A 23,365-nucleotide genomic window follows, 5' to 3' on the forward strand; every position below is an offset into this window, starting at 1 on the left:
TGCCCCATCCCTGAAAGAGCTCAAGGTCAGGCTGGATAGAGCTTCGAGCAGCCTGGTATAGTGGCAGGCGTCCCTCTCTGTGGCAGAGTAGTTGGAACCAGATGACCTTTAGGCCTTTTTCAACCATAATCATTCTATGGTTTTATGAAAATCAGGGTATTGTACACACATGCCTTCCTAGGCTGTGAATTATTCTAAAAACTTATTTTGATGCATAAAATAGAATTATTTTGATACTTTAAAGAGCTGATCAGAAGGATGGTGGAAACAGAGAATATGCCTTTATGCTTTCTCATTGTTCTTTTGTTCAGAGAGTATTTGAAGGTTTTGTTTGTTTGCCATAGTTGCACTCTAAACTGATAGCCTTTAATATGCTCTGAACTTCTGTTTAACTCATTTTTGTAACAATAGCAATTAGAGAAGTTGTTAAGCTAAGCATAACCATGCTAGTGTCTTTGAAGAGTTAAACGGAGTGTATTGACACAACGTTCTTTCTGCAGGAATGTGATGAGTCAGCTTAGGCTCTAGTTAAAAATTTTAATTTTAGACAGAGTAACTGAAAAGAATGGCACTTGTCTGATTTTTCAGTTATTTAATTTGCCTTTTATGTAGGACCAAGAGTTATATAGTCACTAGCATGGGCAGAAGTGTAGTGAGTTTGTTTTGACATGTTATGTAGAATACATAACTCATTCACCAGGGGATAGAATATTGAAATTAGAAGATTTGCTATTATTAATTGAAGAAGGAAAAGAAAGATTCCAGGCAAGGCTAAAAAAAAAAATACCAAACAAACCTTGCCTTGATACTGGCTAACCTCTTTTTGAACTCTTTTATTGTGTATGACAAAGGCAAGAGTGTTTATCTGTGGAAAAAAAAACCTTATTATATGGTATTTCTAAGATAACTATGGGTAAATTGTAAGTTAATTTTATCTAATTAGCTATATAAAACATTGTTTATGAGCAGGTTTGTATAAAACCTGCCAAGAAGGCTTATTAAGAAATTACTAATCACCTGGGGATGACTGAACAGGAGTGCTTAGTCTTGCTTATCAGTAGCATGATGGTTAGGTTTTATCTTATGCCTGAACTCTTTCCTCTTCTCATTTCACTGTGCTCTCCAGGACAACTCTCTGATTAATTTTCCTGTGTGTAGCAGAAAATAATAAGTTACCTGATTTAAGCAAATAATTAACAAGTGTATCCAGTCATTTAACTGTACTTCAGCAAATCTCAGCACAAAATTCTATGCTACAAAAATCCTTTAAGCCCTCTAAATAGTCAACACTTCATGGCTATAGTGAGTTTTCAAGAATAAAATGAACTAAAGAATATTAAGTTAAAATAGAAATATAAGTACCAAGGTGTACTTAATGGTAATTCACATACATAAGAGTAAACCTAATCTGTTGCAATGTAAAAAGTGAAAGTATCCTGGTTTTTATCCTTCCTCCCAATAAATATGTACAATTTTCTAATAGTGCCTGCTTACCTCAGATAGGGTTAGCAAATCTACTGTTAATCTGGACACAAAGCAAGCCCAGAAATGGATTGAACTGGCAAAATACAAATCTATTAGTTCATGAAGAGAATCTGGACATGGACAGTACAATGTGAAGAATTCCTAAGAATCCATATGTAGAAGGGAGAGCTTCCCCCCAGTCAGATTAATTTTTGTAGGTAAACCCAGTGGTAATACAAGAGGCAAATTCAGCTGTCGCAAAAACACTGACAATAGATTCCTGTGTGTACATACTTGTGTATAAACACATGTGTACATAAAACAAGATTTTAAATCTGCATAACCTTTGATATCTACATGGCTTGCAGCCTCCTGTGGACATCTTCCTGGAATGGCCAGAAAAAGGAGCATAACTATTCTGCATCCTTAGTCTTTACTACCTAACCCTTGCATCTGTCATACTGTGTTCTGACTGAATAGAAAATACTAGGATACACTAGACTAGGTGAGATTGAAATAGTATAGAATGTTTCAGTTGAAAGGGGAACAACAGCTATCTAGTCCAACTGCCTGAGCAAATCAATGCTGATCAAATTAAAACCTTGATGAGCATTGTCCAAATGCCTCTTAGACACTGGCAGGCTTGGGGCACTGATCACCTCTCTTGGAAATCTTCCATGTTCGACCACCCTCTGGTAAAAAAATTTATGCTAATATCCACTTCAAACCTCTTCTGACACTACTTTGAACCATTCCCATACAGCCCATCTCTGCATATGAGGGAGAAGAGATCACCATTACTCATCCCTGTCTACTTCCTGTCCTCAGAAAGCTGTAGAGAGCAAGGAGGGCACTGCTCAACCTCCTTTTTGAATGAGTCTTCAAGCTTCCACTTCACCATTACTCATCCTTCTAAATCTTCCCCTAGAAATGTGCTAGTTCAGCTGGCACCATCATGGCCTTGAGTCTCCCTTCACCCTGCCACAATGCTCTCCCCCAGTGCAGCTGTGCGGCTAGCTGCTGACATTTAGTGATGGCCCGTAATGCAACGGTCCATGTTTGACCTCTTGGCCATGAGATGGCTTTTCCCTGAATATTTCCTGCTGGTGGTGTTAATTGCTGAAAGGCTGTCACAGATACACCATGACTTTCACTAAACCATTAACAAACAGTAGCATGGGACATCTGCAAAATGAAGAATATACTGCCTTAATAATTTTGCTGTGTGAAACTTTTGAGTGAATACAATGTCAGAATCATCTCAAAACACCTTTCTGTTAAAGAGAAAAGACAAATAAGGGTTTGTGAACTGCAATGTGTCTTACACTTTGTGACATGCTACCCAGGTCACTCATTGATATATGTGTGCATGTGCAAGTGATAAATAAAATCAGATAAACCAGATGACTTTGTCTACCTTCACCTTAAGAGTGGATGCAACATCTCTTTGCATATGACACCATTATATTACTGTTGCTGTCCGAGCATCATATACCCTCAATGACACTGTGGTATATAAAGTGCATAAATAAATCATTTATCCTTTTAGAATAAGATGGAGTGAATTATATTTGGAATAGAGAGGGAGAATCTGAAAGCAAGCTATGTCCTCAGCAAGTGTAAATTATCCTTAAAATTATCCTGCAGCAACTATTCTTCAGGCTCAAAATATTTTAGAGCTTTCATATTCCTTTGATATTTTCCCTCAGCTACTGAAAAGGCAAATACCAAAGTGGATGCAAGATTAAAATTGTAAATTGCTCATCAAAGAATTTGGAGTACTAGATCTCTTACTCAGCTTTGAAACTCTGAAGTAGATTACTCATTGGCATGTTAATAACTATTTTGGGATTATTTCAAACTCTAAAGAGTGCTGTAGGGTGGGTCCATATTATTTGACAAGTCAGACACCAGGCATATTCTTTGTTTTTTGTATTTATTCACATACACAACCGTTGAAGTTGTAGCTGGTTGTTCTGAAAGACAAATAATATTTTAAGCCAAAAACATAAATATGAAGACAATCAGACCTCACAATAATTGTCTGTTCCCTGTTGCGCCAAAAAAAATAAACACAACCCTCAACATAATTTATAAAAAAACCCTATATATGCTGCATGTTAGAGTGGAACTCAACATAATGAATGACCAATTTAACTGAAAAAAGAGGCAAATTCAATATGTGTAAGGATCTCTTTTCTATAGAATGCCTGGGGTGGTCTAAGTGTCTAAAAATGTGAGTAATGAAAACAAGCTTAACCTGGATTTCCTGCAAAGATCTGTACTTCAGTTTCACCTGGCATGATTTGTTGCAGCTAATCTTACCACCTTGCCTAATAAGTGTGCCGTGAAAACCTGTTACTCAGTTCTGGTACTGATTTTGCTTTTCTGGTGTTTTGTTTAACCACTTTTTTTTAGGACAAAGTGAAAAGTCTAAGTGCCGTAAATTTACTTGTTGAAGGTGATAGTTGTTTCTGGGTTTGAATAGTATGAGATGATGCCTTTGGTCACCTTAGTGGAAACCTTTGTGCTATATATTTATTCTCATTATTCATAAATTGTTCTGAAAAATCCTTTCATATTAACCAGCTCAAAGGCAGCTTTGTCCTTGTTTGGCTCTGAACTTTTTTGGGGAGGGAGACGGGGGCGGGCATGACAACATTACAAGCCTTGGTGTAATATCTTAGATTTGTAGAGGACTGTAGCCGTATTTCCATCATGTTACCTAGGTGTTAAACCAAAAGGCTATTTCTTTTTGAAGAAGCATGGTAATGCACATTTTTTTAGATCTGATCCAACTCTAACATTTTTATTTATTTAAAAAATAAAAAGCCAGCAATCTCTATCAAATCAACTAATCCCACAGTGTTACAAAGCTTTCCATGTCAGACATGTCATAATTTTATGTTTTAGAATACATGCAAACATTTCCCAGTCATTACTCATGGACCATGTATGAAGCACTTGGGGGGTGGGTGTCAGCAGAGCTGATGTGGTGGTGACTAGCAGCGTTCTCTCTGGCACTGAGGGTGTGTTCCAGGAGAGGGAAGCTCAGTTTGTGGCATTATGTGGGTGTGTATCTTTGTAAGCCAAAAATGAGATTGCCCATGGGTATGTGGAAATTTTCACACTGCTTCCTAGGTAGCAAGCTTTTGCCAAATAAACTCTCTGGCTTGGAGGTCTTTGGGTTTACTGTAGTAGGGAGGCATTCTGGCTCAGCTCATATGGTTTCTTTAGGGCTTTTAGTATGGCCTCCATGTCCTACATGTGCCAACCATCAAGAGGGGAAACAGATCAAAATGTGTGTTTTGCCAGCATTCTGGATAAATATGACAGGTTATTGGCAAAAACAGGATGCCTTCCAAGTATGTCCACTACAACTCACTGTACTTGCAAAGCAGGAAATAGAGTGAAGGTGTGTTCTTACCCAGAATACGTGGGAAACAAGAAAAAAACCCCTTTGAATTAACACTTTTTTCTGGCAATCCACATTTCTTACTAAACTGGAAACGCAAAAGGACATATTGCTACTTATTAAAAAAAAAAAAAAAAAAAAAAAGGAGAGAGAAAACCAAAACTATTTCAGTGGTGATAGTAGTTTGAGATTTGTTTTTGTTTTCAGGAAGACTTTTTATGGAAATAACCTTGATTTTATTAGGTTGTGCTGTATTTTATACCCCAGTCAGAAAGAATGATTACATTTAATATGGAGAGCTGAACAATTAACAGAGTTAATAGTCTTAAAGATAAGATAGGAATGCTTTCTGTATGTGATCCTGAGGTCATCAGATTTAAAGAGAAAAAGCAAGAAAACCACATGAACAAAACCATTATTGTGTAGCTTACTCTTCACAATTACGGCAAAATTTACTTTGAGAAATAATTTCTTACTCAAATTTACATTTTCACTTATCTCAAAGAAGTGCTTAGCACTTTGACTAATTACACAGTTTTAAAACTTTTGCTTGCCTTAGGCTGATATTTCTTGGCTCTCAGCAGTAGATGACTTGGCTTAGACTATTTTAGACACAAGTGGCAGTGCCATTCAGAATTTTAAAAACAGTGCAGGTGTCCAATATGAAAAGAAATCTGCTGTGTGGGAGTCTGAAGACTAGTGAACAGTATAAAGCTTGAACTGACATAAGACTAAAAGCTGTTCATCATTAGCTTCTTTCGTCAACTGCTCTAATTCCAGAACTGCATTCTAATCCACCTAAGGCTGAAAGAAAACATATTAATATTTTACTATAGTGATTTAGTATACATTAATTGTTCATGATGTACTTCATGATGCCAAAAATCCCCCAGAAAGCACATTTTTATGAGTGCAAGATTTGACTGTAAGAAGTTTCCTTAGCAAAACATGAAAAAATAGTATAAAGAATGTCTTTCCTATAGCATACACTTTTCCATATTAAAAAATCAATTGAAATGAGTTTTCATATGACAGAAGTATGAAGGGTCAATTCATTCCCTCTCTTTAGCAGTCACTAAGGGACCTGTGTTGGCAGCATTGAAGAAGTTCTGCTAAAAGCAGAGGGAATAGCAGGATTTGATCATGTCATACATGATATCTTCCATCTTCCATTCATTCCTGTATTTTAAATTTACTTGTACGCCAGAATGTTTTCAGGACTGGCTTTTTGAAATAAAAAATTTCAATGGATATGTTTGTAAGCATGTGATTTTGGTATTAAAAAGCCAGATAATATTTCTAGAACATATTATCAAAACGTATACACTGACAAATAATAGATAATTCTAGTTAACATGTAAGCCTTTTTATATTATATTAAGTAGCATATTAAGGCAATGAATCATTTGTTATGCAACTAGTAGTTTGTTTAATAGAAATACTATACAAATACAACAAATGGTTGTAGCAAATGCAACAAATTCTGCTAGAGAAGACACTTCGCAAACTGAGCCATCAGGTAATATAAAATTATTTCATCTCATGATAAAATTCAGTGATTTCCTAAACAATATTGACTGTAAACAAATAGCTTTTCATGAATCTTAATTTAATATACTTCTTTAAGTAAAAGAAAGAAATATTAGCTGTATTTAAATATTGTGAAACCTTGTACACTTCCTGTACTGTGAAATGATACTTTCTGAGTAATTTTTTCCATGACTGTAGGCATGTAGTAAATATTCTAAAATTTCAGTCGTATTCTTAGATATCTTTAAATTTTACCATTTTTTGTATGTCTTCTGTCATGTACAGGAAGTATTTGTAGTCATATCAGTTGGTCTTTTTAAAAAGTAACTTCTGCAGTTTTTTGATATCTCATTAAATATAATAATGGAATTAATGGTTTAAAGGAAAATGGATAGCAGTAGGTTGAAAAGCACAGCCCATGTGGAGACCCTCCAAAATCTGAGGAGAATTTGTGCAAGCAGTAACACAACTGTAAATGTGCTTTGGTTTAGGGATGGGTCTGTGAATTATACAAGAATCCTGTTGTCATAATTATGTTACTGGGCTCTGCTGGAGTCAGGAGGAGAACTGACCTGAGACTGCATCTACATGTCCACAAGGAAACAAGATGATTTGTGACTCTCAGGTAACCCTGGAGACATGGATATTAGAAGGATGAATTTTTAAAGGCTTTTTTCCTAGGTCTTTTTGAGTAAATTTTCCTCCTTCATTGGTAACTTGTCTGTCATAAATTACTTTTTAAAATATTTATTTATTTATTTAATCAAGGAATTGGTTTATGGTGCCCTTTTACAGCTACTTTTACTGAGTAGGAACTTTTCCATTCAAATATACATTTCAACGCTGTATATACAGTTACTGGCTCTTGTTAATTAGGCATAAACTGAGTAGTTTTCCTACATATGTAATCTTTATGTAACTGTTTTTCAGCAGTGTAAAGCGTATTTTTCTGTAAAGAATGTATTGAGAATAATAACATTTGAAATTCTGCTATCCAACATTTGAAAACACCAGATTAGCAAGTGAGATTCTGCTGTTCAGTTATATATTTGGCACAGATTCAAGCAGCTTTAGAGGAGGGTTTTTAACTGGGTTTGTACATGCCATGTCTACAACTGATGAGCTGTGAACCTACCCAGAGATAGAGAAGGTGACTAATATTTCCTTTCCCCCTGTACATCCAAATGGTGCTGGGAAATGCTATGCAGCCATCACATCATGTATGAAGAAGGGTTAGAACAGGAAGCCACTGAGAGGCTGCAGGGTACAGTGCCTGGAACCATTGCAGCAGCACAGTGTGTGATGGAGGGGATTTATGAACTGGCCTTGCTGCTGACTTGTGTGACTTGAAGCCTTGCTTAAGGATGCCTACAGAGCTAGGTCATTGCCAGTGGGAAAGAACACTATCAGCTGTAAAATGGGAGATTTTACAGCTGTCTTTTAAAACGTGTAGGTGGGTGATTTGGGTAGAGTTGGAGATAGTCCATAATCATATCACATTTCCTTATTGTTCTGAAGTGAGAGAGCAAAATGGCATATGAACTTACATTCTCCCTATAGAACAACCAGAGTAGTTTGTTTAGAACTGTTTGTACCAACATTGACAACAAAATGTGCAGCAAAGCTTGAGGAATAGGAAGCTTCCTGCACGTCCTTGGGTTCATGCAAGAACTGGAGCCAATACAACTCCTGATAAGATTATTTCAGAAAGCATTCCAAGATTATCAGAAGGGTTGCACTGTATCATAAAAGAAAAAAAATACCCAGGTAAAATACAGCATACAGAAGCAGTTTTCCAGCTCCTCCCATTGCTTCACGTAAGTGACACAGTTATAGTTAACTTTGGATTATCAATCACTGTGAAACAGAATGGGAAGGTTTTACATTTGAACAGCTTTCCACTGCTTTTGCATTCAATGATGCGGCTCTCAGAACCAATTCTGGACATGGAAATGGCAAACTACAGTGAAGTTTTAGATCCAACGTATACAGCACTGGAGTTCGAAACTATGCAGATTCTGTATAATGGCAATGGTGAGTTCTGCCCTGTGAGGCAAATTCAAGCCAGTTAACAGAAGTAGTGAAGTCTAGTAATGCTATAAGGTATTACTTAAATGTTTTATTAATGGAGCATTTGGGGGTTGTTTTTAAACTACAAATCTGTTCTCTTACACTTCATCACTGACTCTGAGTTAGTAACATTATAATTCTTTAAGGAAAATAAAAGAGAGGTTATATATAATAAACTAGCTGTACTGTCACCAGTCTGTTAATCAAAGGCAAAAAAAAAGTCTATTCAGCAGTTGTTTTATTTACTATAAGACGAATGAATAACTAGTATTGACAGTTTGGACATGGAAGTATATTTTGTATATAACTTTCAAAAGGAAACGACAAAATTATCCAGAGGTTTGTGAAAGAAATTAGCTACTGTTTCTTGATGACTAGTTTCTAATTGTTGGACTAATAATTTTTTTTTTAATTTAAGTGTTAATCTAGCCTTTCTAGCTATGTGTATATATGCACAAGAGTGACTTAAAAAGAATCACATCAGCTTTCTAGAGGATAACGTTTAATTGAGAAAAAGTTTTTGCGTTTGGCTAATGTAACACTTGAAGCAGATTTTTTTATATGCAAATTTTAAGAAGTGTTGTCAATAATTTATACTTGAAATAAAAAGCATACCATTTCATTATGCCATCAAGAACTGACCAAAAAAAAAAAATGGCCTTTCAAATCTTTTAATACACTAAAAATGTTGGTTTATTGTGTCTTAAAGTAACATGCATAGATCTGTAGTAGTATGTTTTTTTAAAAGGCAGAAACAATATGTAGTGATTTGCAGGAAAAATATTTAGCACCTGCATTTCCACATATTCCTGCCATATAGAACCTAATTACGTTTTTATTGTTAGGCTTTAAGTTTTATCTGGATTTCTGATGTTAAATTACAGCAAGCTTAGTAAACAGAAGGGTAGATTTGGTTATCAATTTAGGAAGAAAAAACAGAACTTTATGTGCTAACTAAATTTGTAGCTGTCAATAATGATTATATACCTTTAGATGATTTCTCTGCTTATTGTTCTAATAGAGGTATTTCATTGGTCATTTTTTTTTTGCTGAATAGCACCCTTTTGGATCTGTTAATGTTAAATAAAATGGGAAGGCAGATTAGGGAGGTTGTGCTTGGTTGCATTATGTGTTTGCAATAGAGCTGGTTAAATTATCACTGTAAGTGATTAGCTTGATAATTATTAATTATCAGGTGCAGCCTTTTTATGTTTAGAGTATGTTTTGAGTTTAACCTAAGTATTTTGTTACAACAGTTATAAAAACATTGTCTTGTTACAGTGCTAGTTTGGAACTGAAAGCTGCCCATTATGAACCTTCCTGTGTATCTTTTCTAGTTGTTTAAATTAATAAGGAACATTTAGAGAAGTTTAACAAACCACATTCAGAAAGATTACACAATTCTGTTGAAATCAAAGAATTTGTCAACATCAAGTCAATTTTCTAGACATTTTGCTTCAGAATAATGCCAAAGAAAAAAAGTGTGCCCGTACATACATATATATATTTATACACACACACACTACTTATATTTCTGTGAAATATTTCGTTATAACATTTACATACTGTGTTTTTAATTATTCTATGACACAAAGTTACAAAACTCCAAAGGAAATGCCTTATATTTTTCTAAAGCAATTCTGTAACCTAGTTTAAAAATAGTTTATAATTTTCCATGACAATCCTAGTTTTAAAATAAGGTCTTTACATAACTGAATTTTTACTTCTAAGGTTTCTTTCTTTTAATAAATTTTTAAGTAATTCCTATCAATTGCAGCTTCGTAAAACAAACAAAAAACCCCAGAAATGTTGCTTCTCTCTGTATCTAAAGTATCTAAAAAACTCTTTAACTTTTAAGCTCTGTGGGACACAAGGAAAAATTTATTATGCATTTGTATTATACATTTCAGTTGGATCTATACAATATGAATAATACTATGTATCAATATTAGCCATTTTACTGTTCATCCTGTATCCTGTTCATGAGCTCAGGTACTTGACTTTTTAATTCATGTCTGCATATCTAATTAATGTGACATTTTTTCCTGTCCTGGACAAAATAGCTACAAATGCTTAGGGTATGTTTTCCTTCAATTTAAACCAGAAGCAAAAAAGTAAAAGCTATTTTGCAGTTGTTTGTTTGAACACTTCTGTTTACACTGTGACTCAAAGAATAAGTATATCTGGTTTGATTTCAGGTGAATTTATTCAGTAGTGTTTACCATATTCAGTGACTAATTGTTAATCACGTAGCTAATTTTCTGTGCAAGGAAAGACTGCACCAGTGCTCCTGTCAAAAATCTTCAAGGAAATAACAGACAGTGCTCTTAGCACATATTTTTGTTGGTTTGTTTTTTCTTTTCAATTAAGTTGTACAAATTCCTTCTTTTCTGTTTCTTGTTTTAAAGTCACAAATCTTTGTATGAGAGTTGCCAGCTATTGCCATTTTGTATGAGAACTGATACATGAGATCTTTATGAATTAAGACTGTTTTTGTGCCAAGGTTCCTCTTCATGTTATTAGGAATGTATAAATGCAGAAGTGCACTTCAATTTTTAACCTTTCAGCTGAAAAGAGTTTAGAACACAATAATTTGTTGTTATGAACTTCATAAATTCTTTTAATATCTCTATCACTTTGAAAGTGTTCACGTCAGTTAGAATCAGATATAATAGAATGGGTCATGCTGTATCAATCATAAGTGGCAATTAAAAGAGAAAAGACCAGGAAAAGCCTCCATTTAAGTACAACTTGCTTGTGGGGTGGTTTTTGGAAGTCTGATCCATAACTATGTATGTTCTTGTTTCTTGTCAGACAGTTCAGGAGAAGCTGTCAACATGAATGCTGCTGACAACGGGGTCAGTAGCCTCTGTGCAATATGTGGAGACCGAGCAACCGGAAAACATTATGGTGCTTCCAGCTGCGACGGATGCAAGGGATTCTTTAGACGTAGCATAAGGAAAAATCACGTCTATTCCTGCAGGTATTCCAAAAGTTCATCTAGAGGCACTAAATTAATGAATTTAAGCAAAATTATATTCAGACCTTATCAGAACTTTCAAACTACATCAGGGGATTTTCACCTCTTTATTAATGAATGCTACTTGATATTACACATTCCAGAAGGTATGTTCCAGATGCTTGATGATATTGTTGATATCATTGCATCACTCAGAAACTGTTTCACTCTTTGATTTATGATTAAATAGGTCATCTCCTAAAAAAAAAAGGAAAAATTATCACTGCAATGTGAAAACTCTAATTCTTAAATGTTTTCTGAAATTCTTTCCTTATGAAGGTAGTTTCTGAATAGAAAGTCTAAGATTTATGAGTCTTGTTTTAAGGGCTATACAAACACATCTGCACATATTTCCACTTGGAGTGACACGCAGGTCTTTTGAGCAGCTATTTCCCCCTGTCTGAATAGCAATCTGTTAACTTCTGAATGGTGCCCAAAATATCACACTGCACCATGTTTGATGAAATTATCTGTGTACGTTCAGATAAACTGTCCATTTTGAATCATGAGCAGAATATAGTGAAAACTCAATGAGTTTGAACAAATCACTGAAGGGGTATATTGGATTTTCATGCCAAGATTTTGGTAGCAATGGGGCTACAAAAGTGGATTATTGTGAGAACCTATCAGAAGGGTCCCCACTTTCTGGTGAAGCCAGTGGTAGCCAGCTCCAAGATGGCCAAAGCCGAGCCTATCAGCAATAGTGGTAGTACCACTGGAGATAATGTGTTTAAGAAGAAAGAACTATTATTGTACAAAAAAAAATAATTGTAGCCAGAGAAAAGAGGAGTAAGAACATGAGAGAGGAACAGCTCTACAGACACTAAGTTCAGTGAAGAAGGAGGGGGAGGAGGTGCTCTAAGTGCTGGAGCAAAGATTCTCCTGCCACCCATGGTGCAGACCATGATGAGGCAGATGTCTCTGTGAAACCCATGGAAATCCACACGGGAGCAGATATCCATTGCAGCCCATGGAGGACACCCTTCTGGAGAAGATGAATGCCTGAAAGAAGGATGTGGCCCTGTGGGAAGATAGTGCAGCATCAGTCTCCTGGCTGGACCTGTGGCCCCATGAAAGGAGGAGTCCACATTGGAGAAGGTTTTCTGGCAAGACTGTTGAACTGTTTCTGGAGCAGCCCAATCCTAAAGGACTGCATGCTGTGGAAAGCACCCATGCTGGAGCAGTTAATGAGGAACTGAGCCCATGGGAAGGACTAACATTGGAGAAGTTCGAGGGAAACTGTCTTTGTTTGGAGGAACCTGACAATGGAGCAGGTGAAGACTGAGAGGACTCCTCTCCTTGAGGTGGAAGCAGCGGCAGAGACAAAGTCTGGTGAACTGACTGTACCCCCCATCCTCTGTCCCCCCTGTGCCATTGCATGGGAAATGATAAAACTTTTATACAAATGGCTTGTTACTGGAAATGTTGTTTCCTACACTCTTCTTTGGTCGCATAATATTCTTATAAGAAAACCTCTCCCTTATAGACATAGCACAGTGATATAGCATAGACATACCCCTAAAACAGTGTGTCAAGAGCTGACGTAGGTGGTTTCAGGAAGAGCTGTGCTTTTGCACAGCCGGTTTATCTAAAAAACACGTACAAAGAAAAAAAGGCAGACCTTGGGCAAATGGCTCATATGCATTCCCTTTAGGCACACCTTTAGATGTGCATAATAGCCTGGGTGAGCTGGCATGCAGTGTCATGCTCCATGTATTTCCTCAAGTCTTTACTTCATTGTGTTGGTTCCTCTCACTTCCTGTTTAGGTTGCCTCCTGTAGGGATGAAACATGCATTCTTTTCATTGTTATCTCCCAGAAAGAGTAAACCCTGCCAGACAAGGCTAATGGTTTTGCAGCAAAGGGGCTTCTCCATGCCAGCAACATTTGGCTTTTTCCTTGATTATCCTTTCCTTTTCCTGTTTGCAGCTTTTCTTCTTTTGTTTTTTTCTTCCACGGCCATTTGATGCAGCCAGTTACCGACATACCTCACAAAACACTTGAGGTGTAAATGATGTACATAACTACAAAATTTTCCACATTTGCCTATTCCAATGCATACACGTGTTTATGCACACACATATATTCCTGAAAAATTAGCAGGTATGAAACACCTCTCAAAACTGGTTAATAAAGAAGAATAATCAATGTAACTGAAGATGAGGGTCTGTGATTATAGACATTATTCTGACAGGACAGATTAGTTGGTTTTCTTCTTTGTAATCAGGGTGCTACTTTATTAATGCTTTATACATTTACCTTTTCTTGTCTCTGATAGATTCAACCGACAGTGTATTGTTGACAAGGACAAAAGGAATCAATGCAGATATTGTCGTTTAAAAAAGTGTTTTCGAGCAGGAATGAAAAAGGAAGGTAATGCAGTAATTTATTATTTGATACATAAAGAGAAAAAATCTGAATCTGCTTTGAAATATAATGAAAATTCTAAAAAACTCCAGCAGAATAAACCAATGGAAAGTCTGCTACAATACCTTCATAATGGGGAAGTGCTTTTATATTGAGGTGAAATATACATCTTCTAACTTTCAAGTGGGGTAAGCAGCTCTAGCACTTGGGACATCAGCAAGTCCATGGATTTAAAGTGAATTTGCAACTGTTTAATTCATTAATTCTGGCACCAAAATTCATTGATTTTTACATATTGAGCCATATGCTGGAATATTTCAAACCATGAGAATTTACTTAAAATGTTTACCAAATCTGGTAAATTTACTATCTGGCTTTTTTTCCCCTGCCCTAAGTAATGTCAGGGCCAATTTACTGGTTCTTCACTTAAATTTAAACATATGAAGCATTTTAGCCAGACAAAAGACTGTGAAGTTGACTGAAAAAGTAGTGAGAAGGATAGTGGTTGCTGTCAGTGGAGTGTTGGCATTAATTAACCAAAAATCTCAGTTGCCTAGGGGTTAATATAGGAAAATTGCTACTTATGTATCTCACTGACAGATACGAGAAATGTGTCACAGTCATTCTGTCAAAGTGGAAGGACCAGATCACCACAGGAGCAGAGCAATAGAGAATGGAGAGCATTGCTATTATTAGATGGGGGTTTTTTTGTTGTTGTTTGGGCTGTTGTTTCAAGGACAGTGATGATGTAGAGGCAAAAGTTGTCCATATCCGTTTCAAATACACATTCAAAAGTGGTTTGTCACAAACTTTTCTACCATTTTTGTTTGAAACATGATGCATGTGCTTGCAGGCCAGTCTGAAATGTAAATGCTTAGTTCTCTTGTTATGTGGTTATCACTCTTTTCATCTGTACAAAGGAAACTTTTTCTTTATGCTCTTAAATCTCTGTCCTGTAGCAGTACTTTGCTAGTGATTGAGTTATTGGTTTAAAATGGATTTTTCTCCTTGAAGCTGGATAGGGATATTCTAAACAGCATTACACAGGGTATGAAATAGTTTTACCTGCTATTGTGAATCTCCTTTAAGACACTAGCCTTTTGCAATTTGAACCATTAAGTCAGTAACATATTGTATATACCTTATCAATCTGATGTGAAGAAAGGGGAAGATCTGTGTATAGATAGCAGCTCTAGAAGTTTTCCAAATAGCAGAGCTTTACAGACTTTCAAAACCTGGAATTAAAGAATAGTTTATCTCAGAAGGTACATCTGGAGTTCATCTAGTTCAGCCCCCATTTAAACCAAGGCTGACATCTAAGTTCAGTCAAGTTGCTTGGAACCCTGTCAAAGTCTCTGAGAGGGGGGATTCGACAACCTCTCACTCTGCAAGCTCTTCCAATACTTGACCACCCTCATTGGGAAGGGTTTTTTCCTTAGAACTAGTTAGAATATCTCTTACAGCAGTTAGTATTGTGTCCATTGCGTCTTGTCTTTTCATTATGCATCTGAGAAGAATCTGACTCCATTTTCTGTATGCTACAGAAATTAAGACCTTCACATCCATGTTGGTCCTCTTTTTTCCACATAAGCAAAGATGCCTGTCTCTGCTTCACCTTGTGCTTCTTGTGGATTACATCTCCATAGTCCCCTGCCAGCACTACACAATTTTCCAGCATCTTTCATGTGCTGGGGAGCCCAAAACAGAGAAAAGCTCATTTCCCCCAGGATGCTTATGCAGTCTGGTGCACGGCACAAAACTTTCAAGCCACTTAATGCTACTCTGTCCAACTCTGATCCCACTGTGTCTAAAACTTTCAACACTGCTTTTGTTTTGTTGTAACTTTTCTACATGATCAGGGCATGTTTCATAGTATAATTGTAGCATAGAGTCTATGATAGTTTCTCAAGTTTCTAGCAAATTTGTTTATTTTCTTCAGGACAAAGATAAGAAAGGCTTCAGTTATTAAAAGCTTTGCAAGTCCTCTTTGAGCAAATGTACCACCCTCCTCATAGAGTCTCTGTTAAGGCAATTGTAGCCTGAATTGACAAAAAACCTTTAGCCACATAGTCCAGTCTAATAATCTAAAATTATGTACATGTAGAAGAAAAGTAAAGCATCCACCTGTGGTTTTAGTGTGCGCCACCACTGATTTTCACCGGTGGTGTGTTGTCAGAATACCTTACTATTTTTGCAAAACTCATCAGTGCTGAACTTATTTTAATTATCTATGTTTGTGTCAGCATTGAATGTTTATTTCAGCATTCTTTTACAAAAGGTTATATTTTCTCTTTCCTGTCTGCAACGTGTTTATCACCATGCAAGATTTCTTCCTGTGACCTTAATAAAAGGCAGTGAGTGTCCCTGCAAAAAAGTTACTTCACCTCTGGAATAAACTGTGTGCACTGTTCAAATAAACCCTGAACCTACTCAGTACACAGAGTTTTTGGTTTTTTTTTCCATTGAAACCTCTTGTACTACTCCTAAATTCTGTAATGCAGATTGTTTCCCACAAAATAGCAAATGTGTCTTTGGAAATAAATCTACTGCTCTTAAAAGACAATTAAATTCCTCATGCAACAGAAAGATTTCCATTAGAGCAATTCTTTTTTCCTCCCTCTTTTTAATTTTACTTGGCCTAATCTTGGATATGATCTAGGATTTAGTAAGACCTAACTGTTAGTTTTCATTTTTTTCTTCTTTCTTTAGTTCAAGAATATGCCTTCTTGCTTCATAAGCCTTGCATGTGCTGATTACAAATTCCTTATCCAAAGATGTTTCAATGCCTGGTTTTGGACCCCATGAGACAAAACTTACTGAATTTACTGTCCTAAAACTTTTTTGGCGCACTGTGTTTTGGGCTGGATTGTTGTTTTTTTTCCATTTAACTTAGTTAATGTTCCATAAACAGGCTAGGAATGCAATGTCATTGAGGAGGAACATGAGATTTAAGTTGCAAAATTATTTTACTGGTGGGTTAAATTCATGATTCATTCCTGTTTCATTGTTTCCCACAGCAGAGCATGAGTAGGGCTTTCATACTTCCTCTGAGAGATATTTTTTTCAGTGGTGATGTTGTACCACTTGACCTGTTTGGCAGGCTGGAAATGTCCATTTCTGCTGTTATCATAAAGCCTGACTTATTACATTGGTTGAAATTGAGACCATGTGTTCAAGTTCAAAGGAAGAAAGAGGTCTGACTGTGATTAAGCCAGTGACAGAAGTGCTGATGATTCAGTGTCTATCTGCAATTAGTTATACATGCATTTTACAGGCATGTAGTGTTCTGATAGCGACTATAAACATGTATAATCATCCTTCCTCATCACTCAGAGCTAAAAGCAGATCATCTTCTTTGAATGTCATACCTTTCAGTTCTTAGAGTTATCTTCTGAAATCTAGTAAAGTTCTGATATTATTCTTTGTGTCAGTGTTTTAAAGTCAATAAATGAGATGATTATTCTTTTCCAGCTGTACAAAACGAACGGGACAGGATAAGTACGAGAAGAAACACTTTTGATGGCTGCAACAGTCCCTCTATTAGCACATTGTCACAAGCTGAGACACTCTCCCGCCAGGTACTGGGATCTATCACAAAATTATTTAGTGACGTTAAGACCACTTTTACTAAAATTAAATACTTTTCAATTTCTTATTGTATCAAAAATAATTATTGTGATTACTGTTGTCTATTTCCAAAATGCACGCAGCTTCCTCTTCTCAATGGAAGAAGCAGTAATAGAATACATTCTTGAAGCATAGTCAATAAAAAAATTCTACTTTGTCCAAGACAATATGTCTTAGGCACCTTTCTTAATAAAGGTTTATGGTTCTTGCTGCTTTTAAATCAGTTGCTGTCTTAGGCAGCTGGTGGCATCTATCTATCCTTGATGCAGGCTTTCCCATGAAACGGAAAAATTTGTCAAAAGCCATTACATTCAAAGGGGTGTGGACACTCATTTCCTTACATTCTTTTGAAAATCCCATTTTTAATATCCTTAGACATTATAAGTAAGGCAAACAGAAGTGTTCCAACTGCAGAGTCAATTCACATCCCGCTTTTAAATTTTCTTTGTCTCATCTGAACTTCATTTTCTCTTTTTCTTTTTTTTTTTTTTTCCCTATCCAATCAATTGCTGAATGGAACAGTCTCCAGTCCTTTTCTGCACCTCAGATAAATCATGGTCATTGATTCTGCATTCTTGCACCTCTTACTAACTTGCTTAGAATTTAACTGCCACCTTTATGATTTCATGCTGACTGATTTATACATCCCCAAATGTTTTGTAATCTCATCCTTTATCAGCATCTCTCTTAGGCTGGAACTGTCTGTAAAGAATTGATGCAGGAATTACTGGGTGATAGTCTTTGGCACATATTGCATGTCTGGGCAGACTAGAACATAATGTACCTTCCTACCTTTCATACCTATGCAGTATGAAAAATATAGCTATATTTATCTCCTTAGTAATTTTTTGGACTTGCTTATTGTGCTTTTTTATAATACTCCTTAATCATTTCCAACTGGTATATGCAATTCAGGAATAAGAACTGTCTTGAACAGAATCACATTCTCAGCTGTTTATAGCACAAAGTTCTTTTCACACAGTAGGTTCTCGGCCTAAAACTCCTTGTGTATACACAAATTTATTATACTTACTATTTGGCTTTTTTTTAGTAGAACAGAATTGCTTCCACTATGTCAAATATATATGAAGATACAATCTTGGCCTCAAAGTCCAAGAGACTCCCTTAACATGATGGAAAAGCAAAGAAAGTCTTAAAAGTACTTGTTTTTCCCTTGATTGAGTAGGTCTGTGAGATGAGTTCAGTCCTGAGAAGAGACTTAGAGGAGGTGGTAGTGTCCCAAGTCATTATCCAAGTACTTCAGCTGTGAAGAAGAGAGTGGCATTCATCTCTTTTGAAATGTTCATATAAAATAAGGAAAATTAGTTATTTTGTTCCTTAAGATCCCTTACAAGGGGGAATTGTCTAAGTACATTTTTTCTCATACAGACCTGGGAGAGGCTTCCATGATTATGCAAATATGAAAAGGGCATGCTGGACTCTCATATGAGCAAAGGCATCTGTCCCTGAAGGGTTTCAGAACAACTGAGATACAGTGTTACATTGCCATGGTCTTCCACTCATTAATGGGTACAAGTTACACTGGGAAAGATTTCTCCTCAATATAAGAAAGAAATTTTTTACAATGAGAACAAGCAATTACTGGAGCAACCTTTCCAGGGATGTGGTGGAGTCTTCATCACTGAAAATTTTCAAGGTGCAATTGGACAGGGTGTTAGATAACCTCTAGGATTCCTTTCCTATATAAGGATGGATTAGATGATCTTTCAAGGCCCGTCCTAACCTGTGCTAGTCTATGATTCTATCAAATCAGTGAGTCCTGTGTTGTACCCCATAAATGAGAGGAAGGTTAAAGCACTGTATAGAAATAGAAATTGAAAGCTTCATATCCTTGTCAGGAGATACAATCCTAGTGTTCATGATTAACTCCATGGGAGTCATCTCACAAATCCCCAGCAGAAGTTTGCCCAGCAATTTCAACATAGAGACTAATTTGTAATGTAAGATGTAATTTATAAAAATGAACAGCTTTGATTAAAATATAGTATGGAAAGGACAATGTATTAACTTCATGAGTCAGTATGTCTAATAGTTAAACAATCTACCTCTTCTTTACCTTCTTCTATTATCTTCTAGTTGGTTCATGGTTAGTATCATTTTCAGGTAGAACAGAGTGTGTCCTACTATCAGAAATCTCTTCTTTGTTCCTTTGAATCATGATCAAGACCCCTTTTACTCTTCTGGAAAAAAAATGAAATGTATTGAATTTCTTTACTGTCTTTCTGTACTGAAGGTTTTCTAGACTGAATCACTCTGGTAGCTCTCACCTCAATGAGTATCAGTATTTTCAACCTCCTTTTTGTAAAGGAGATGCCAGAAATGGATTCATGATTATAGCATGGATTTCACACATTCTCTCTCTACAAAGTGGCAATACCTCTAACCTTGTTCCTACAGGATAGCCTTTGAATTATGTGTCTGAGGAATTTTTCACCTGCCTACAGCTTAGCTGCTGTATTTCCCTGAGAACTAATGTTCAGCTGGCTAACTGACATAAATATCTAAGCTGTTTTCAGTGTTTTACACTACTGAATTATTTAGGAAGCACAGAGCTTTAGTTCAGAAGTACAACTCATTTTGACTACCTAAGGATAAGGGACTTCACCACAGATCCCACTGTGGGCTTTAACATGGATATATGAATGAAGGGAAGCCAACCTAAATACATTCCACCATCCTGAGAAGTGTAGGAACGTGGTATTGGAAAACCAAACAATTAATTTATTTTCCTGAGGAAGATAATCACGCAACATGATTTCCTGAGTATGCTTTTGGTAATAAAGGGAAAGTCAGTTTCATAGGCCTTTTACAGTGATCCTTTTCTTCTTTTTCTTTTTTTTCTTCTTTTTTTTTCTTCTTTTTTCTTTTTTCTTTTTTCTTTTTTCTTTTCTCCTTTTTTCTTTTTTCTTTTTCAGTCTCTCTTCTTTTTCTCTTCTTTTCCTTTCTTTTTAATTTAGTTTCCTTTTTTTTTTTTTCCTTTTTTTCCTGCCCCACCCTTTTCTGCTTCCTTTCTCTTTTTGCTTCCCTATTATGATAGCAACTATAAACTGAACCTTACCTCCCAGGTTTGGCTTTATCTTAAGTTGGCTTTCCCACCTGGCTTAAGAGAAAGCCTGGTTTCATTCCTTTCCTTGAAAAGTCATTAAGAATTTCAGGATTTGGCTCAGTAGAAGTGCCTCAGCTTCAGGCCCAGAAAGATATTGCTCTCTTGCCATTTCACAGAACACTATTCCCTGCAGGTGGTCTAATGCACATTCATATCTTTACATTTCCTCTGAAACATCTCTGGCCTCTGCCTACACTGCTGTTTCATCATTACAAACCATTCTCCTTCAGGCACTAAAACCCCCGTTTTACCTTCTCAAGTTAATGATACTTATCTTTACACTAGAAGAACATGCTACCCCTTTATCATTCGCCTTCTCTTAATATCTCTATCCCTTAATATTACTGCATGCCACTATGAACTCTTCTTTTTTTCTGAAATGAGGTAAATGTCAGCCATTTTAAAGGGAAAAAAAACCAAACAACCGCCTCCCTTCTAAAAATGAAAAGAGCTCTAGTATGTTTAAAACTAGTATTTTGGAATGAGAAGATCATGATATGATTAATTACAGTTTTAGAATATAACAATGCATGCTGGTAATAAAGAGGAAGAAGAAAATGATAATTTATATGCAGGGTAATGGTCCATATGGTCAAGGAATTTCTCAAGAATATCTACAATTACTGCTGTGATTTTTCTTAAATGTGCTGTTAACCAGTGAAAATAAAATTATATGAAATTTAACATCATTCATTTATTTCTCTCCTTATGGCCAGATCTCAATCTCCAGTCCTGGTGCTAGCACTGATATAAATGTTAAGAAAATTGCTGGAGTTAGTGATGTCTGTGAATCTATGAAGCAGCAACTTTTAGTACTGGTGGAATGGGCTAAATACATTCCAGGCTTCTGTGAACTACCACTCGATGACCAGGTATAAGAGGAGACCAAAGAGAAAACTCTAATTACTGCACTGTTATTCTTGTGATTATTAAATGTCATTCTTTTCTGTCTGAACAAATAGAGCTGAGTGCTAGATCCGCCCTCTTTATTTTTCTTAAGTTTTGAAATAACACCACCGCAACGGAAAAGACATGAACAAAAAGAAGTAGCAAAGCAGAATTTAAGTGTTTTTGTTATTTCTATGGTGTTTTGGAAGCAGAACTTTTTTCTGACCTTAAAAAGTATTTATTTCATGTTCACCTTTCATTATAATGTGGTTTAAGACAGCATATTATTTATGTTGATGCAAGTCTTCTCTACTGGCAAAAAACAAAAGCTATTAGAATCTCAAACTGATTCCAAATATACTGATATCAATCCATAGCAAATAATCTTTCATACAATACAATGTACTAAAATTATATTGTATGTAATAAATGTAAGGGGAAAAAGCACCAAATCTTGAAAATTCATAAGGGTTTTTATGACAGAGGTCTGATCTATCATCACATCTGTAGTATATCCTAATTTATCACTGGCTTTCAAAGTAGGTTATGCTGGCAAACCCAGAACTAGTATCTCAACATTGTGGTGATCAGTTGTCTGACAAGCACCCTCAGGAAGAGATTAATTCATTACTTGGGATCGCTTGATTCCACACCAAAATCTGATTTATCTTGAAAATCTTGACTCTGTGAACTGGAAATGTGTAAATCCTTCTTTTTGCTTCTCCAGTCTCTCAGTTTTTTAATAAAATCTTGCAAGTGTTAGGTCCTCCTTGGTTTTGGACTGCATCATTCCTTCTTATATCATTTCTCAGGAATATGGATGTGTTTCAGGCCACAGGAGACTCCCCAAAAAAGGAGTTAAATTATGTCTTTGCAGACCCACAGAGCACATATGTGCACAAGCTCTACATTAACTAATAAGTTAAAACTGTTCATGTGAAAGAGAATTTCAAATGCTCTTGCTAAACAAGGGCAACAAAAGCAAGCCAAAAATATTGCTGCTTTTATTGTTAAGATAATGCGGAGGAAAAGAGAAGGTATCAATATTCTAAAAATGTTCTTGTCTGCATTTAAAAAAATAAAACATCAGCTTAGAATGATAGATTGAAAACACCCCTTCTGTATTTGAAGAGTACATGTTGGGAAATACTCCAAAACCTTAAGTACCATAGAAAAGTAGGGACAAAGATGTTGAGAGATAAAACAAATGCCACTTTTTAATTTGTGATAACTTGTTTCTAAGGGGCATTGTGCATTCAGTTATAAAATAAGCCATCTGACTTTGAAAAAATGATTCCTGATCTGGGAGTCAGCCTGATTTACAAACGACAGAGGAGGCCAGAGCAGCTAAGGTAACTCTACTGAGAACCTTAAAAATCTTAACAGATGTAAGTATTACCCAAGTGCTGTGTACCTTTATATCTCTTCTAAAGTGATTGGCTTGGATGAGAATTACTTGTCAAGAAATGAGTTCCTTGAGGAAATAAAGGCCATTTCCCAAATTTCAAGCAGATATTAAAACCAGAGGAAAGTAAATAGGTGACAAAGAGTAAACTAATAAATACAAGTTCCTTCCCGGTGCAAATTTGGATTCCTCTTTGTGGACAACAGTGGCTCTGTTAGCATATCCGGCTTTGTTGGGAAAAAGCTGTTTTAAGTGCCACATAAATTTTTGGTTCAAGAGAAAAATGAGACACTGATAGAACCAAATTTACTGTAACAGTTCGTTCCAGCCCACTGGAGTCTTTAGTGTCAACTTAAAATGCCAGAGAAAGCTTTGTCAAGGGAATTCGCACTAGGAAATAAATGCAGGTGGTGTATTTATTGAGAAGTATTTTGCAGATTCTGATGTTTAAAAT

General features: G+C 36.0%; 1 protein-coding gene across 1 annotated transcript in view; it reads left to right on the forward strand.

Annotated features, from left to right (window-relative positions):
- The window catches only part of HNF4G (hepatocyte nuclear factor 4 gamma), a 58,959-nt gene that overhangs the window by 31,361 nt on the left and 4,233 nt on the right, over nt 1-23,365 (forward strand). Inside the window, exons 2-5 of the mRNA XM_033068988.1 lie at nt 11,294-11,462; nt 13,776-13,870; nt 17,336-17,442; nt 21,335-21,490. Of these exons, the coding sequence (XP_032924879.1) occupies nt 11,317-11,462; nt 13,776-13,870; nt 17,336-17,442; nt 21,335-21,490 (504 nt within the window). The 5' untranslated portion in view covers nt 11,294-11,316. The remainder of the gene's footprint in view (nt 1-11,293; nt 11,463-13,775; nt 13,871-17,335; nt 17,443-21,334; nt 21,491-23,365) is intronic.

The sequence above is a fragment of the Catharus ustulatus genome, chromosome 1 (assembly GCF_009819885.2).
Source record: "Catharus ustulatus isolate bCatUst1 chromosome 1, bCatUst1.pri.v2, whole genome shotgun sequence".
In the NCBI taxonomy this organism is placed as follows: Eukaryota; Metazoa; Chordata; class Aves; order Passeriformes; family Turdidae; genus Catharus; species Catharus ustulatus.